At 51.6% G+C, this 15,226-nt stretch overlaps 1 protein-coding gene across 5 annotated transcripts in view; it reads left to right on the forward strand.

Annotated features, from left to right (window-relative positions):
• The window catches only part of CTTN (cortactin), a 32,030-nt gene extending 25,367 nt beyond the window's left edge, over positions 1–6,663 (forward strand). For all 5 annotated transcript variants that reach the window (XM_077862786.1, XM_077862782.1, XM_077862787.1 and 2 more), the window contains 4 exons: positions 1,253–1,348; positions 3,361–3,505; positions 4,313–4,384; positions 5,434–6,663. In XM_077862786.1, coding sequence (XP_077718912.1) covers positions 1,253–1,348; positions 3,361–3,505; positions 4,313–4,384; positions 5,434–5,570 — 450 coding nt within the window. In that variant the 3' untranslated portion in view covers positions 5,571–6,663. The remainder of the gene's footprint in view (positions 1–1,252; positions 1,349–3,360; positions 3,506–4,312; positions 4,385–5,433) is intronic.
• Positions 6,664–15,226: the final 8,563 nt, after the last annotated feature.

A 15,226-nucleotide genomic window follows, 5' to 3' on the forward strand; every position in this document is an offset into this window, starting at 1 on the left:
GGCGCCTTTTTCTGCCCTGTCTTACTGTCCCTTCTGTGGCGTTGTCCTCCGCTTCCAGCCCCCGCCCTTGCCTGCTTGTCCCTGTGAGCCAGTACCCCCTCAGTCCTCACTCCAGAGTCCTCTTGGCTGGGGGTGGGGCTCCCTCCGTTGGCGGGTGGGCAGGACGTCCGCGTGGGTCCAGGTGTGCTGGACTCTCATGTCTTGGCTCCTGGTGAGAAGGAACTCTTTGTAGCCAGCCAGCTATGAGAGGGGCCGTCACAGACCTCTGTACAGTGATTCAGGTGTGAACAGCAGCCCGGGTCTCCCCAGACCTGGGTGTTTTGGGCCGTGGGTGGGTCTAAGTAGTGTGTGAACTGGACTGTCTGGCTGGTGCAGTCGGGGCCAAGGATGGTCCGTTCCTGCTTCTGTGGCTCCCCGGCACGTGCCCCTCATGGTCCTCCCTCTTCTGCTGTCTGCAGGGGTTTTCTGGGGCTACCATCCCACACGCCCCTAGGCTCTGGCTTAGAGAACACTTGTGTACCCTCTCAGTTCTGGAGGCTCCAGAGGAGACCTGTCTCGTGGCCTTTCCCAGCTTCTGGAGGCACCCGCGTTTTCCTTGGCTTGGGACCCTTCTCAGCCTTTGCTTTCGTGGTCATATCTTCTGATGTGTCTCTCTTGTGCCTCCCTCCCTCTGAGAGGGAAGGGCCTGTGGTTACGTTGGGACCACCAAGAACCTGAGATGTCTCCTGCCTCCTGTCCGTGACTCCTTCCAGTCTCAGTCCCTTTGACCCTGATGCCACCTCCTCCCAGGACCTGGGGTCTGGGGTGTCTACGTCTTTGAGCTGCCATTATTCTGTCTACTACAGCCCACTACCTGGCCCCTAATGATTCCTATCTGTCCTACATGCAGCACACACCCATTCGTAGGTCCCCAGAAATCTGTCACTACAGCAGCAGCTCAGCCTCCAGGTCCTCATCTGGTTACTGTGCGGTCTGGGCGGCTCACGGGGCAGCAGCCTGCCTGTTGCCACATAGCTGCATGTACCCTGTGGTTTATGTGGTGGCAGCAGGAGGACAGGGGCCCCTGAGGTCCTGTGTTCTGTTCTTATGGTCATGGGTGCTGAGTCTCCATGCTTAGTACCGCCCCCCCCCCCCCCCCCCCGCACTCTGCTCCAGCAGTGATCTGCTGTAATGTGAGCCCGGGTGGACCTTTTTCTGAAACTGTGTTGTTGAGGCAACCTGGTAACATTCTGCCACCTGTCTTTGTTTTCAGGAGCAAGCCCAAGCCCAGGCCCAAAAGCCAACGCCCCCTGCATCCCCGACTCCTCAGCCAGCTCAGGAGAAGCCGCCTCCAAGCCCTGTCTATGAGGTTGGTGTTTTCGTTCAGTTTGCAAATGAGTCTGACTCCCCATAGACTCCCTTCCCAGGTCGATGCCATTGTGCATGGGGCAGCAACCCTACCCCACTCTGCCCAGTGCCACAGCTGGGAGGGCGGCCTAAGGAGTAGCCCTCCTGAGCACTAGAGGGTGCATGCCACATGCTCAGTCTCTCCCCGTGTGCAGGGGCCCCTCCTCACCCAGCCTGCTGCCTCCCAGTCGGGTCTCTTATTGCCATGTAGACCATTTCTAGTCTTTATCTTACTCTCTGTTACGTTTGATATTGACGATACTCCATCCTGGAAACCCATTTCCTGGCACCCGGCTGCCGTCCTCCTACATGACCTGACTTCACCAGTCGCCCTCACCAGCTGTCCTTCCCTCAGCCCCTCCTGAATATTCCCCAGCGACTGTCCTTGGCCCTTACCCTCATTCCCATCATCAGTGCCTTGTGACTACCTGCCTGTGTTCCTAGGACCTGTATCCTCTCCTGGGCTCTGAGTTACTGGGCTGCCTGCCTCACCATTCCTCGCTTGCTCTCAGGAGCACCTCCTAGGTGTGGTCACTGCCTCCGTGACCACACCTAGCTGAGCCCTGCATCCTGTCCCCTCTGTCCCCATGGCCACTGTCCTGGTTCCCATGCCCTTCCTCTCTCACCGGGACATCCTCAGAGGCCATTGGGTTGTAAGGAATAGAACCTACCTCTGCTTTGCTGACACTGAAAGGGGTGAGCCCTCTGGGTAGCTCATGATCCAGGAGAGCTCTGGGCAGCAAGCCTGGGTCTCTGGGGTTGTCCAGGGTCCCATTGGCACCAGGGCCCTCTCCGAGCTGCCGCTCCCTATGCATGGTGGCTGTGTCCTCCTGGGCTCGTAGACATTGTGGCACGGCCTTGTGGCTCATACCTAGTGGCAGGAGGAGCCTTGAGCCATCTCCCCTTGTCCTGTTCCACTGCTAGGCCAGTCACTGAGGAGTTGGTCCTTTGAAAAGGTTGGCATGATGTGCTGTCCTTAACGGGAATACAGGTGGGTCCGTTGACCAGAAGCTCTGCCAGAACCGTGTGGTACACCAGGGGCAGAGGTACTTAGGCCAGAATACAGGGAAAAGGGACCCCCCACACACACCCCCAACTTGCTCAGGATCCGCTAGGCAGCCAGCATGGTGCCCCCACACTCATCACCCAGCCTCTAACCCTCTAGGGCACCACCTGCACATCCACGGAGACACACCCAGAGGAGGCTCTGGGTCTGTCCCTGCCTTGCAGTGTGACCCTTGTGTGGCTCCATGCCTGTCCTGGATGCTGAGTCCCCTCTCCGTGGCCTCCCTAGTAGCTCTCACGGGCTGCCTGAGCCACGATAGTCATCTGCCGTTGAAAGCCAGTGCCTGACCCTGCTGGTTCTTCTGTATGTCCCTTGCTCATCTGACCCCCAAGGGTGCCTTTAGATGGAGCCTGTTTGGAATCACAGACTAAAGCCACTTCTGTTAGGGTTACAAGTCATGATGACTGAACAGCCTGGTGTTGATTCTCTGAGCGTATGTGCTAGCTCGTGGCTTGCTGATTACTCTTCCCTTCCCTTCCCTCAGAGGATTTGGGGAGACTTGAACCCCACTGGCTGGGGATGGGGCTGCTCTGGGCGGTGCAGTGGGTGACATTGTGACATTGCCATTAGAGGCATGGCTGGCTGGCTGGTCCTCGGGCACATCAGGCAGCCTCCACGGCCTGGGCCTTTACACATGGGCCAGACCTGCCCCGAGTCAGCCACAGGCCGTGTGGTTTAATCACTGTAGGACTTTAGAGTGACAGTGGGGTTACTCAGCAGGAAATGGCACGTGGTCCTCCTATTGGTGCCATGGCATGATTAGAACCCGAGCATTCTCAAAATGTTAGCAGGTAATGCCTCCTTATCCACATATCCATGTTGCGGATCCCCTGGAACTAAGAAGTAGTCGCGTATTGGTGACCTGGCATGGGCCACAGGAAATGTCTCCTGACCCTTCCCTTCCCCAGGACGCAGCTTCATTCAAGGCTGAGCCTGAGCCCGTGTACAGCATGGAAGCCGCCGACTACCAAGATGCCAGCAGCCAGCAGGGCCTGGCCTATGCCCCTGATGCAGTCTATGAGGCCACAGAGACCTCGGGCCACTATCAAGCAGGTAGGGGGCAGGGCATCCCACCAAATCCCCCTCTGCTCCTCTGTGCGAGTGACATCCAGCTCTCTGACGTGCCCTGCCTTGCCTGTGCTTGATGCGGGGTCCTCACCTCTCTGCTGAGAGGGTGCCAGACGCCCTGGGGCTTGGCATGGACTCCCATGGAGGCTCCAGGAAGGCCCTGGCTGCTCTGGGGTGGCGGGTGGGGTGACTGAAGGAAGGGGCCTCCACTGCTCCTCAAAGTAGGAGCTTGGGGCAAGCCCAGCTCCATGAAGACAGCAACTTGATGTTCTTAGAGATGATTTCTGTAAACTTAGAAAATTCCATAGATGTTTCAGTGGGACAAACACTGAAATCAGTTTCTTATCTTTAAAGATAAGGTTTCCTTCAACATATTTGGGCAGATTTAACCTTAATTCATTAGAGAACACAGCTCAGGACAGTGTCTTAGCTTTTCCCTGAGTGTGATGTGAGGCATTTGGGCAGTGCAGCCTCCTTGCCCTGCTGGCCATGGTCTTGCCACCATGTGATCCCTCCTTGAAGTACTAAACCTGTAAAATTTAAGAACCCGTCCTCTGAAGCTGCCCCAGTACCCACTCAGATTGTCCTACTCACCGGCTGGTGTCGGCGTTGGAAGCAAGGGGTTTGCTCCCTAAACCTGGGGTCCCTCTTCCTGGTTTGCTCACGGCCCCATCCCCCTCCCTCCCCAGCAGCTTTTCTTCTGTCCCAGGAGGGCTGGCTGACAATGTTGAGATGGCTCAGTGCACCTGTGGCACTTTGGCTGACCCTCAGCTCATCTTGTTTTATTTTTAGAGGAAAACACCTATGACGAATATGAAAATGACCTTGGGATCACGGCCGTCGCCCTATATGACTACCAGGCTGGTGAGACTACCCGCGTTCCATTTTGGTGTTCATTTTCTACTGGTTCCACTCAGGAATTAGACTCCTAGAGCTTTATTACAACTTTTAAGAAGTAACTTATTTTGAAATAATCTCAGAGTTACAGAAATTCCGTTTTTCTCTCCATTTTTACACATCCCTGAACCTCATGGGTGCCCCAAGCCCCCTAGGGATCCCAGTGTGAGCTCTCGAAAACCAAGGACACTGGCCACCCTCAAAGCCCCAAGTGGGAAAGTTAGCCCTGAAACGTCATGACGTCTGCAGGCTGCTCACGTGTTTGCCAGCTGTCCCAAGCCCCCCTTGTTTGGTTGGGCCAGGTCCCTCCAATCCGCCTGTGGCCTCCCATCCTGGGAGGCCCTGCAGTTCCCCTGAGGCTGTGCTGTGAGGACAGGGCGGACCCGGGAGAGCTTCCTTCTCTTTACCATGTACCCTGTTGGGCACACAACATGTTCCCCTGTGTGTCTCACAGCGGTGTCCCCACCACCTCTGGTCCAGTGTGGGACAGTCTCCACCGCAAAGCCATTTCTCCCTTTGCTACTAGAGGGCCGTTTTGTGGACCTTCCAAGATCATACTCCTCATCCTCAGGCTGCCAGCCGTAGCACCGGACAGGAGCTTTCACCTCCTATTTACTTACGTATATTCCACGTATTTGTTTACACGGGTGTGGAATTTGTGAAATTTGGCATCTGTAATTATTACAATGTAGTGAGTTTATCTTTGTACCTGCTGCCCCAGTCCGTGTCCTTGGGCTCCTTCCTAGGCTCCCCTTTGAGCTTCATAGGTACCCTCTCCAGTGGGAGAATGGGGGAAGCCTGGTGTTGGGGAGCCTGGGTACGTTCTGTGTGTCAGGTGCTCAGGGCAGGTGTGTGGAGCGGGGGGAGGGCAGGGCAGGTGGAAAGAAAGTTGTGCTCTGCCTCCCGGCTAGGGGCCACCAGTCCCTCCAGCAGCTGCCAGAGCACGCTCCTTCCAGCAGATCGGCCACACCGAGTGTCAGGGTGTCACCGTCCTCTTTTCCTGTCCTCTCTCCTAGCGGGTGATGACGAAATCTCCTTTGACCCTGATGACATCATCACCAACATAGAGATGATCGATGATGGCTGGTGGCGCGGGTTGTGCAAGGGCAGGTATGGGCTCTTCCCAGCCAACTATGTGGAGCTGCGGCCGTAGGGCTCTCGGGGACGGAGGCCGGAGTGCAGAGCCCAGGCAGGAGGCCGCTGTACATACTGCTTTTATACGTCATGCTTCTGCTGACGCTTTGGAAATGCTCATGCCACAGAATTTGCTAATATATTGTAATCATGCTCCTTAGGAGGACTCCGGTAATCGATTTTATGCGTTTAAGGCATTGTCTTTGTTTTTGCCAAATGGACTGTCGTGTGGAGTCACTTGAGGGACCCTTAGGTGTCCTGAGTGCATGCTGGCCTTGCCCCCGTTGGCAGCAGGCGGGACCCTGACACATGCTGCCTGTCCTCGGACCGGCTGTGTGGTGTTGGGTGGAGTCCCCGTCCTTGGAAGAGGGAAGCCTGATGGGAGGTTAGGACGATGGGCAGGGGTGCAACGGGCGGCAGCTTTAACTCCAGGTGGGACAGCCTTCATGTTTTCCCAGACCGCTCTCCCCTCCCTCTTCACCCTCCCGGTCGCCTGATGCCAGGAGGGCTCGCTCCTGTCCCTGCTCCCACCTCCGAAGTGGTGTCACCCAGTGCCACACACACTGCCCTCCCGGCGTGGCCCGTTGTGTGGGTTTGAGGACCTCGGGTCGCCTGCACGTGGCCCCCTGCAGCTGGGCCCTGTGTTTGCTGTGTGAGAAGTGGCCCTTTGTTGCGGGCAGGCAGGTGCCTTCTTTGCCGTAAATGCCAGAAACATTTTTCCATCAAGGCAGTCATGTTCTCTGTGCTAAAATACCACGTCAGGTGAGAGGAAAATGTGCCTGATTGACTGGGCTGAAGCGTGAAGCAGAGAGTGATTCTCCCCCCAGGATGCACCCTGTGGATGCTGCATGGGAGTGCATTGCCTTCCTGAGAGCTGGGGAGGCCAGGTCGGCACCTGCGACAGTCAGGGGTGGTGTCTTTCTGGAAGATTCTGTGTCTCGGGTGTCTGGGACATTAGCGTCTACTTCCTGAAGCGCATTTCTGCATAATCCTTGCTTTACCACAATTAGGTCGGGTTTTATATGCAATTACTGTATCTAAGTTTCTGTAGCACACATCATAGGTATGATTTTTTTTAAATTAAATATTCAAAATAAACTTTTTTTGATCCACTTGCTTCGTGATGTCCCTTTGGTATTGGTCACTTTGTTCTACGTGGAAGATGGCTTCCTGACTCTTGACTTTTATCAGCTTCAGACAAACTAAAGATTCCATTTGGAGGAGGCATGCTCCTTAAAAGACACTTTTTATGAGGAGAAATGTATTTATGCTCTGATAGTACTGATTTTTTATTTTTTATTTTTTATTTTTTTTAAAGATTTTATTTATTTATTCATAAGAGACACAGAGAGAGAGAGAGGCAGAGACACAGGCAGAGGGAGAAGCAGGCTCCATGCAGGGAGCCCGACGTGGGCTGGATCCCAGGTCTCCAGGATCACGCCCCAGGCTGAAGGGGGCACTAAACTGCTGAGCCACCCAGGCTGCCCTGATAGTACTGATTTTTTGGACAAGGATTCCAAGTAAAATAGAAAACGGTCTATTTAAAAATTATTTGGAATTACGATTCTCAGCATAAATCCAGAGGTGATTGTGGGGTGACAAAGGGCAGTGTTCTCCCTTGGGCTGCGGGAAACAGCTCTGAGGGGGAGCAAGCAGCATTCATGAGCAGAGGAGCTGGCAGGGGTGCAGCTGACCACTGGACAGGTTCGCCTAGAAGCAGCCCGCGAACATAGGGCGTGCGGAGGCTGGCGTGGGTGTGAGGGGATGGACAGCTGAGCTGCCACCCCTCCTGGTCCTGCCAGTCCTGCTTCACCCCACCCCCGCCACCGTGGTGGTGGAGGAGCCACGGGCGCAGACCCAGCTCCCCAGAGGCTGTGGCGATGGGCGGGCCTCTCCTCGTGGACGTCCGTCTGCTGTGGCAGAGCAGGGCTTGGACGTGTGGGAGTGCCGCCCTCACCGTCCCTGGAGGACTTGGGGGAATCCAAAGTGATGCCATCTTCGGTTCCCGGGAGCTGGGGGTCACTGCACGGACCTCATACAGGTGGAATCCTGCAGGATCTGTTTGACTCGACGTCACGTCCTCCAGGTCCGTCCCTGCCGTGGTAGGCGTCTGCCTGTCCCAGTTCATGGCTGCGTGACAGTCCACGGTGCAGGTGGACCCGCCTCATCCATTCATCTGTCGACGGGCAGTCGACTTGCTCCACCTTCCGCCATCATGTCTCTCGCTTCCTCTTGTACCTGCCCGATCCAGCTGCCCACCCCGCTGCCCCACCGCAGCCCCTCGGGGCTGCTGTGGATGGAGCTGCCCTCATACCTGCCTTCGTGCCCCCTATGCTTCCACCACACCTGTCCTAGGAATGTCCTCAGCAGCCACTCCCAGGACCCCTTGGTGCCCGTCCCTTCTTGAGGTCTTGGTGCCCTCTCCTCCTGACCTCCAAATGTCAGGGTGCCCAGGGCTTTGTCCTCAGACATGTTCCTGGTCTGCAGGCACCCATGCTCGAAGATGGCCTCATAGACTCTGATGTTGCCCCAAGCCTGCACCTCCCGCGGACCCTAGTCGCCACAAAAAGGCAGCTTCATCCTTCCCTTGCTGATGCCCACAGCCTCGGAGTCACCTGGTTCCTTCCTCTCCGCTCTGTCCGTCTGCTAGCAAGTCCTGATGGCCAAGTCAGTGAAGCATGGCCCACCTTCGTGCCCTCATGCTGTACCTCAGCTCTTGCCTGAGTTGTCCAGGTAGCTCCCAACTGGGTTTCCTACCTCCTCTGTCCTCTCAGGATGTTTCTGACACGAATCTCGGCCCCTCCTGGGCTGTGAACTATGAAGCAGCTCCTGTTTCCCTGGGAGCCAGGCTGTGTTACCACCATGCTCCCTGACTCAGGGCCTTTGCACTGAGTCTTCCTTCTGCCCAGAGGCCTACAGGCTTAACTCCCTCACCGCCAGCCAGTGTTCTCCCAAGGTCTACCCTGACCTCTCCTTAAAGCTGTGGATCTCCCCCGAACCTAGCCCCCATCTCTTTTATCTTGTTCTCTTTCCTGTAGTGCACATCACTTACATCACGTTGCATGATTTTTATTTTATGTTTTAAAGATTTTGTTTATTTATTCATGAGAGACACACAGAGAGGCAGAGACACAGGCAGAGGGAGAAGCAGGCTCCATGCAGGGAGCCCAACGCGGGACTCGACCCCGGGTCCCTGGGGTCATGCCCTGGGCTGAAGGTGGCGCTAAACTGCTGAGCCACCTGGGCTGCCCTTGTTTTATGATTTTTAAAACTGCTTTATTGAGATACGATTCACACATCACACAAGCGACCCATGTGAAGCGTATAATTCACTGGTTTCCGGTGCGTTCAGAGGCGTGCACCGTCACCACATCTCAGAAACCCTGTGTTCCTTGGCTGTCACTCCCCGGCCCCCTGCTGCCAGCCCCAGGCTCTCGATCACCTGCCCTCTGGATGTGCCGACTCTGGACACCCTGAGTAAATGGAACATGGGCCGTATTTTCTGAAGGGGATCCGCGAGCTGCCTCCTGTCTGGACTGTGAGCTCTGTGAGGACAGAGTCCTGTGTCGTGGACACAGCGGCTGGCGCCCCCCAGGTCCTCGTGCGTTCTGTGCGGAGGCCGTTCGCGGAAGGCTGCCGGCTGCTGCCCACAAAGCAGCGCCCCTTCCCTGCAAAGAGCGTCCTGAACCTCAGCGGAAGCTCGGGACTCCGTCTCTCGCAAGCGACGTCACAGAGTGCGGCTCGGTTTCCAGACTGACTCACTGAGACCTGTTTAACTCGTTGTTCAGGGACGCCTGGGTGGCCCTGTGGTCTAGTTCAGGTGGTGACCCCGGGGTCCTGGGATCGAGTCCTGCATCGGCCTCCCAGCAAGGAGCCTGCTTCTCCCTCTGCCTCTCTCTCTCTGTGTCTTTCATGAAGAAATAAAATCAGTCTTAAAAAAAAGATTCATTGTTCAATACGGACACCATACATTTTTAATCCAAAATATTTTTTAAATACATCTTTCTAGCTCTCCCCTGCCCCTCCAAATCCATCACTTTTATCTTGAGTATTGTTGCCTGAGAAGCGGGTTCCTGTGGATCAGGGTGGAGGGATGGGGAGCTGGAGGGTCCTAAGAGGCCTGCACCCAAATGCCGGGCCTTTGCAGTATTTGACTGTTACTATGTTTGACTTACATACCTTGTATTACAAAAGCATTGAGTTCACATCGAAAACAATGCAGACGACGCCACAAGGCCCGCCGTGAAGAGGGAAACCTCTACCCTTGTGTCCTCCCCCTCAATCCCCGACGGTGACTTTGCCGATGATTTATGGGGCTTTTAAGGAAAAATGTCTCTACGTACAAGCATATGACACATCAGTCTTTTTTATACACAGAGGTTCGTACAGTGCTTTGCCTTTTGCAACCTTCTAAAAGATGGATTTTGTCCATCTTTATCACATCCTTTTTGTGTCTTCTGTGCAAAATTTCACTTGGAAGTGTGACGATGAGTTGAGCCCCATGGATAGACGCTGGTTTTGCTGTCGCGGATGGCGCCCCGTCTCGCTGCACGTTCAGGCACAAGCATGTGGAGAGGACCACTCAGAAGGGGACAGCTGAGTGCGCAGAGGCTACTGGTCGTCTTTCCCTACCTCCCGCGTAGTTAGTGACCTCAGTTGTCCTCGGAGTTGCAGCCCAGCTGTGGCTGTGTGACTGGGTCGGAAGCGAAACTCCATCGTGGAGGATTTCCAGCTCTTTTGGAATATGAGGCACTTTGTGATGGTACCTTCTGAGGATAGTGGAACAGCAAGATAGAGCCTGGGTTTGTGACAACGTCAAGGAGCTGACATGCTAGTCTTCTGTGCTTCAGTATTTTTTTTTTTTAATGAGGCAGAGACAGACACTTATCCTATCTAAGCCTTTGTTATTTCTAGTGTCTGCTCTAAGTACAGTTTCCAACTGATTGACCGTGTCAGTGAGTATTCCAGCATTAGATACAGGTGGTGGTTGTAGGACATCGTGAAGGCATAGAATGTTGTTGGGTCGTACACTAAAATGATAAATGGTTTGAAGAACAGGAGAGGGTCCCAATCCTGCGGTTTGTGGGTGTAGGGACAATCTTGATACCATGAAAGGCAGGGGTACCACGGGCAACCAGAGGAAGGCAGCAGGGCAGAGTCAGGGACAGATTCTGGGACGAGGTGAGGCTTGGGCTGAGTCTTGGACAAGTACAAGACAGCCAGGGGAGGCACGGCGTCCTGAGCAGGAGCCGCCGGGCTGACGGTGTGCGAGCAAGGGCCTTGATGTTGCTGAAAGCTCAGGGGCAGGTGCGTAAGGATAGACACCAGAGCTAGTGACTCAGGCAGGGCAGGGCCTTTAAAGGGCTTTATAGGACAATTAAGAGGATTGGACTTTATTCTGAGTACACACGGGAATTATTGAAGACTTTTAAGCTCTGAAGTGATCCCATCTGTTTTCTGGAAGGATCATTTCAGTATCTGATATGTCAGCATGATACTCCATAGCATCAAAGTCCTCGAAGATAAATGTCATAAATAAAGCTAAAGTTTTATAATTTAACCCTTTGTATTTCTGGGTTATTGTTACCTTTTGCCCTGTGTACTTGCAAAGAAAAAAAAAAGCCTCATTTAATTTACTGAAAAACAAAGAAAATGCAGTATTACTTAGTATTTGTTTAAATTTTCTTTTTCATCCTGTGAGAATGTGGGATTAGAGTTGATGCCGGGTTCTCTACTCTGTTCCATTGGTCTATTTATCATTCCACCACACAGTCTTGATGACTGCGGCTACGCAAGTGAGTCTTGAAATTGGGTAGACTGATTTCTCTCCCTTTATTCTTCTTTTCAAAATTGCCTTAGCTATTATAGTTCTTTGCTTTTCCATATAAATTTAGAATAATCTTGTTTATAGCTATGAAAAGTCTTGCTGGGATTTTGATGGGAATTATATTACCCTTACGTGTCATCTGCCATGTAGAGAGACTTCCAATATAGAAACATGGTATTTCCACCCATTTATTTACATCTTCTTTCACTTATTGCATTAGCATTTTGTGGTTTTTAGTATGTAGATCTTATGTATTTTATCAGATCTACATCTAAGTATTTCATCTATTTTTGGCAGCTATGAACTGTATTTCTGTTTTCAGCATACACACATCCATTGCTAGTCTGCGGAAGTTCAATGGATTTTTGTATGTTTATCCTGTATCTTGTAACCTTGCTGAGTTACCTTATAAATTCTAGAAAGGTGTTGTTTTTTTTTTTTTGTTTGTTTTGTTTTGTTTTTAGATTCCTTGGGATTTTCTTTGTTGACAGTCCTATCACCTGCAAGATGAGAGCATTTTCTCTCTTCTTTCCAATCTATTTGCCTTTTCTGGCCGTATTGCCTTGGCTAGAGGTCCAGCACTGTGTTGAGAGTGGTGACAGGAGACATCCTTGTTCACGGTCTTTGAAGGAAAGCGCTCAATCCTTCCCCATTAGGTGGGGTGTTACCTGTGGGATTTTTGTAGGTGCTCTTTACTCCTTTTTAAGAGTATTGACTACGTGTATCTTCTGGTCCTACCTTCATCCATAAACTGCAATGATGCCGTCACAGCCAGCCACCAGGGTGGCCCCTGTGCAGCCCCTCCCCATGGAACGATAGGACGTTGTGAAGCTCAGACAGCCCTCTGGAGAGGTCAGGCTGGCAAAGAGCTACGGCCTCCTGGCCTCCTGCCCACAGACACGGGAGTGCATCACCTTGGAAACGAATCCTCTGTCCCCAGAAAATCTCGGTCAACACCCCAGCTGAAGCGTCACAAGAGCTGCTGAACCACAACCACCTCACTAAGCTGCTCCCAAGTTCCTGGCCTGCAGAAACAGTAGGAGATAATCAATGTTTACTGCTGCTGAAGCAACATGTAGCCAGGGGGACTTTGGAGTTTCTTACTTGAATCCGGCAAAGGACAGGAATGGGCTCCTCCTAGAATATGCTGCTCTGCTGAGGGGCAGACCCTGTACCCTCTGTGAGGGGGCAGCAGTCAGGCCCTTCCAGGACTTAGGGAAATGTATGACACCCTCTCTGCCCCCACAGAATCCTGGCTGTATGTGCTCCTGTGCATGAAGGAGACACCCTGCAGGCCTGTCCGCAGGGCTGGTGAGAGTGGAACATCTGTGCTGAGGCGCTGGGCAGCTGAGAAAAAGCAGCCACCTTGGGGAACCGTCAGCAACACGCATGTGCACTGACAGAGTGTCTCTCCTGGGTGCAGCGGGTTGGTGACTTCCAGTAGTTTGGAGATGCCAGCAAGTCCAGTCCTCAGGGAGCACCCAAGAGACGCTCCCACACGAGCACTGGGTATATTCACAGCAGTGCTGCTTGTTTGGGTTCATTTTTGGTTATTTAAAAAAATATTTATGGATATTTGGTGGGAGGAGGCACAGAGGGAGGGGCAAGGAGAGTCTTTTTTTTTTTTTTTTTTTTAAGATTTTATTTATTTACTCATGAGAGAGGCAGAAACACAGGCAGAGGGAGAAGCAGGCTCCCTGTGGGGAGCCCAATGCAGGACTCAATCCCAGCATCACAACCTGAGCCAAAGGCAGACGCTCTACCACTGAGCCACCCAGGTGTCTGTTTAAAATACACTTCATTTTGGAATAATTATATATTTAGAGAAAAGTTGTAAATTTAATGTGGGGCACTTCTTATGTACTCCCTACCAATTTCCCTCACAATTAACCTCTTACTCAACCATGGTCCATCCACTTATTCAAACTAAGAAATTAATGTTGAGACAGCACCGTTAACTAAATGACAGACTTTTTTTTTTCAGACTTTGTATTTTAAACTTTTTCCTTGAATGTCCTTTTCCTGTTCTAAGATCCAATGTAGGATCCCACATTACATTTAGAAAAGCATTTTTTTTCTTGAAAAGATTTATTGAGACATAGTTTGCTTACCATATAATTCACCTAGCTAGTGTACCGTTTAACGGCTCTGAGTGTATTCACAGAGTTATGGAAATACCACCACTGTCTAATTCCGGAAAGTTTTCATCACCTGAAAAACAACCCCATGCCTCACCCCCCAGTCCCCTCCCCTACCCCTGCTCCTACTCATCTGCTATCTTTGTCTGTGGATCTGCCTTTTCCAGACATTTCATGGAAACGGAATCACACGATAGGTGGTAATTTGTGACAGGATTCTTTCACTTAGCATGATGTTGGAAAGCTTTGTTTTCATAGCAAAGAGAAAAAAAAAGAATATCTAAAGATCAACAGATGAATGGATAAATCAAATTCAATATATTCATGTAATGAAATGTATTCCACTGTGAACATGAATGATTTAGAGCTACATCTGTCATGTTTAATGAGTCTCAAAAGTCATATTGAGTAAGCCAGCTGCAGGATTCATGATTGCCAATAATTATAATATCGATGATGATGGCGGCCACAGCTTAAGTGAGTAGTGGCTAGGCGCCAGGCACTGTTCTCTTTATGAGGAGGATTGCTAATTGTGCATGATGTAGAGATCATTTCTACAAGCTTTTAAAATGTACATAAGAGGGGCACCTGGGTGGGGTGGTACCATCGCTTGAGCATCTGACTCTTGGTTTTGGCCTAGGTTGTGATCTCGGGGTCATGAACTCGAGGCCCACATTGGGCTCTGCTCACAGCTCGGAGTCTGCTTGGGATTCTCTCTCCTTCTCTCTGACCCTCCCACTCGTGCTTGTTCTCTCTCTCTCTCTAAAATAAATCAATAAATCTTAAATAAAAATGCGTGTTACTACTACATATTGTTTATGGACACACACATAAGTGATAAACATGACAACATGCATAGAGACGATCAACACCAAGTTCAGGGCAGTGGTTACCTCTGAGGTAGAGGGAAGGAGGCACAATCAGGAGGGGATGAGAGGCTTTGAGCCTCTCTGCAATGTTTGCTGTTGTCAGGCTGGGTGGTAGATATGGGTGTTCATTATTCCCTATCCTTTCAATGTGCCTGGCATACTTAATAACTTTTTTTTTTAATATTTATTTATTTATTTATTTATTTATTTATTTATTTATTTATTTATGATAGTCACAGAGAGAGAGAGAAAGAAGCAGAGACATAGGCAGAGGGAGAAGCAGGCTCCATGCACCGGGAGCCCGACGTGGGATTCGATCCCGGGTCTCCAGGATCGCGCCCTGGGCCAAAGGCAGGTGCCAAACCACTGCGCTACCCAGGGATCCCCTTAATAACTTTTTAAAAAAGATTTTTATTTATTCATGAGCGACAGAGAGAGAGAGAGGCAGAGATGTAGGCAGAGGGAGAAGCAGGCTCCATGCAGGGAGCCCGATGCAGGACTCGATCCTGGGACCCTGGGATCATGACCTGAGCAGAAGGCAGATGTTCAACCACTGAGCCACCCAAGTGCCCCATGCTTAATAATTTTAAAAAGAGCAAGACTAGTACAGAGCAGTGTGTAGAGTGAGCTATTTTAGGTTTTAAAAATGATTCATACGCATATGCTCGCAGATGTATGCACCAGGCCAGGAAAGAATCACAAGGATTCCTTAATAGGCACAAGCCTTGGGGAGGTACCCCGGGGTCTAGGGAGCCAGTGGAGAAGGGAGAGATGCTTTCTCCTAACGACTTTTTGAATTTCATATCATATGTATTTTTACCGCTTGATTAAAAAGATAACC

This window comes from Canis aureus, chromosome 21 (assembly GCF_053574225.1).
Source record: "Canis aureus isolate CA01 chromosome 21, VMU_Caureus_v.1.0, whole genome shotgun sequence".
Taxonomy (NCBI): Eukaryota; Metazoa; Chordata; class Mammalia; order Carnivora; family Canidae; genus Canis; species Canis aureus.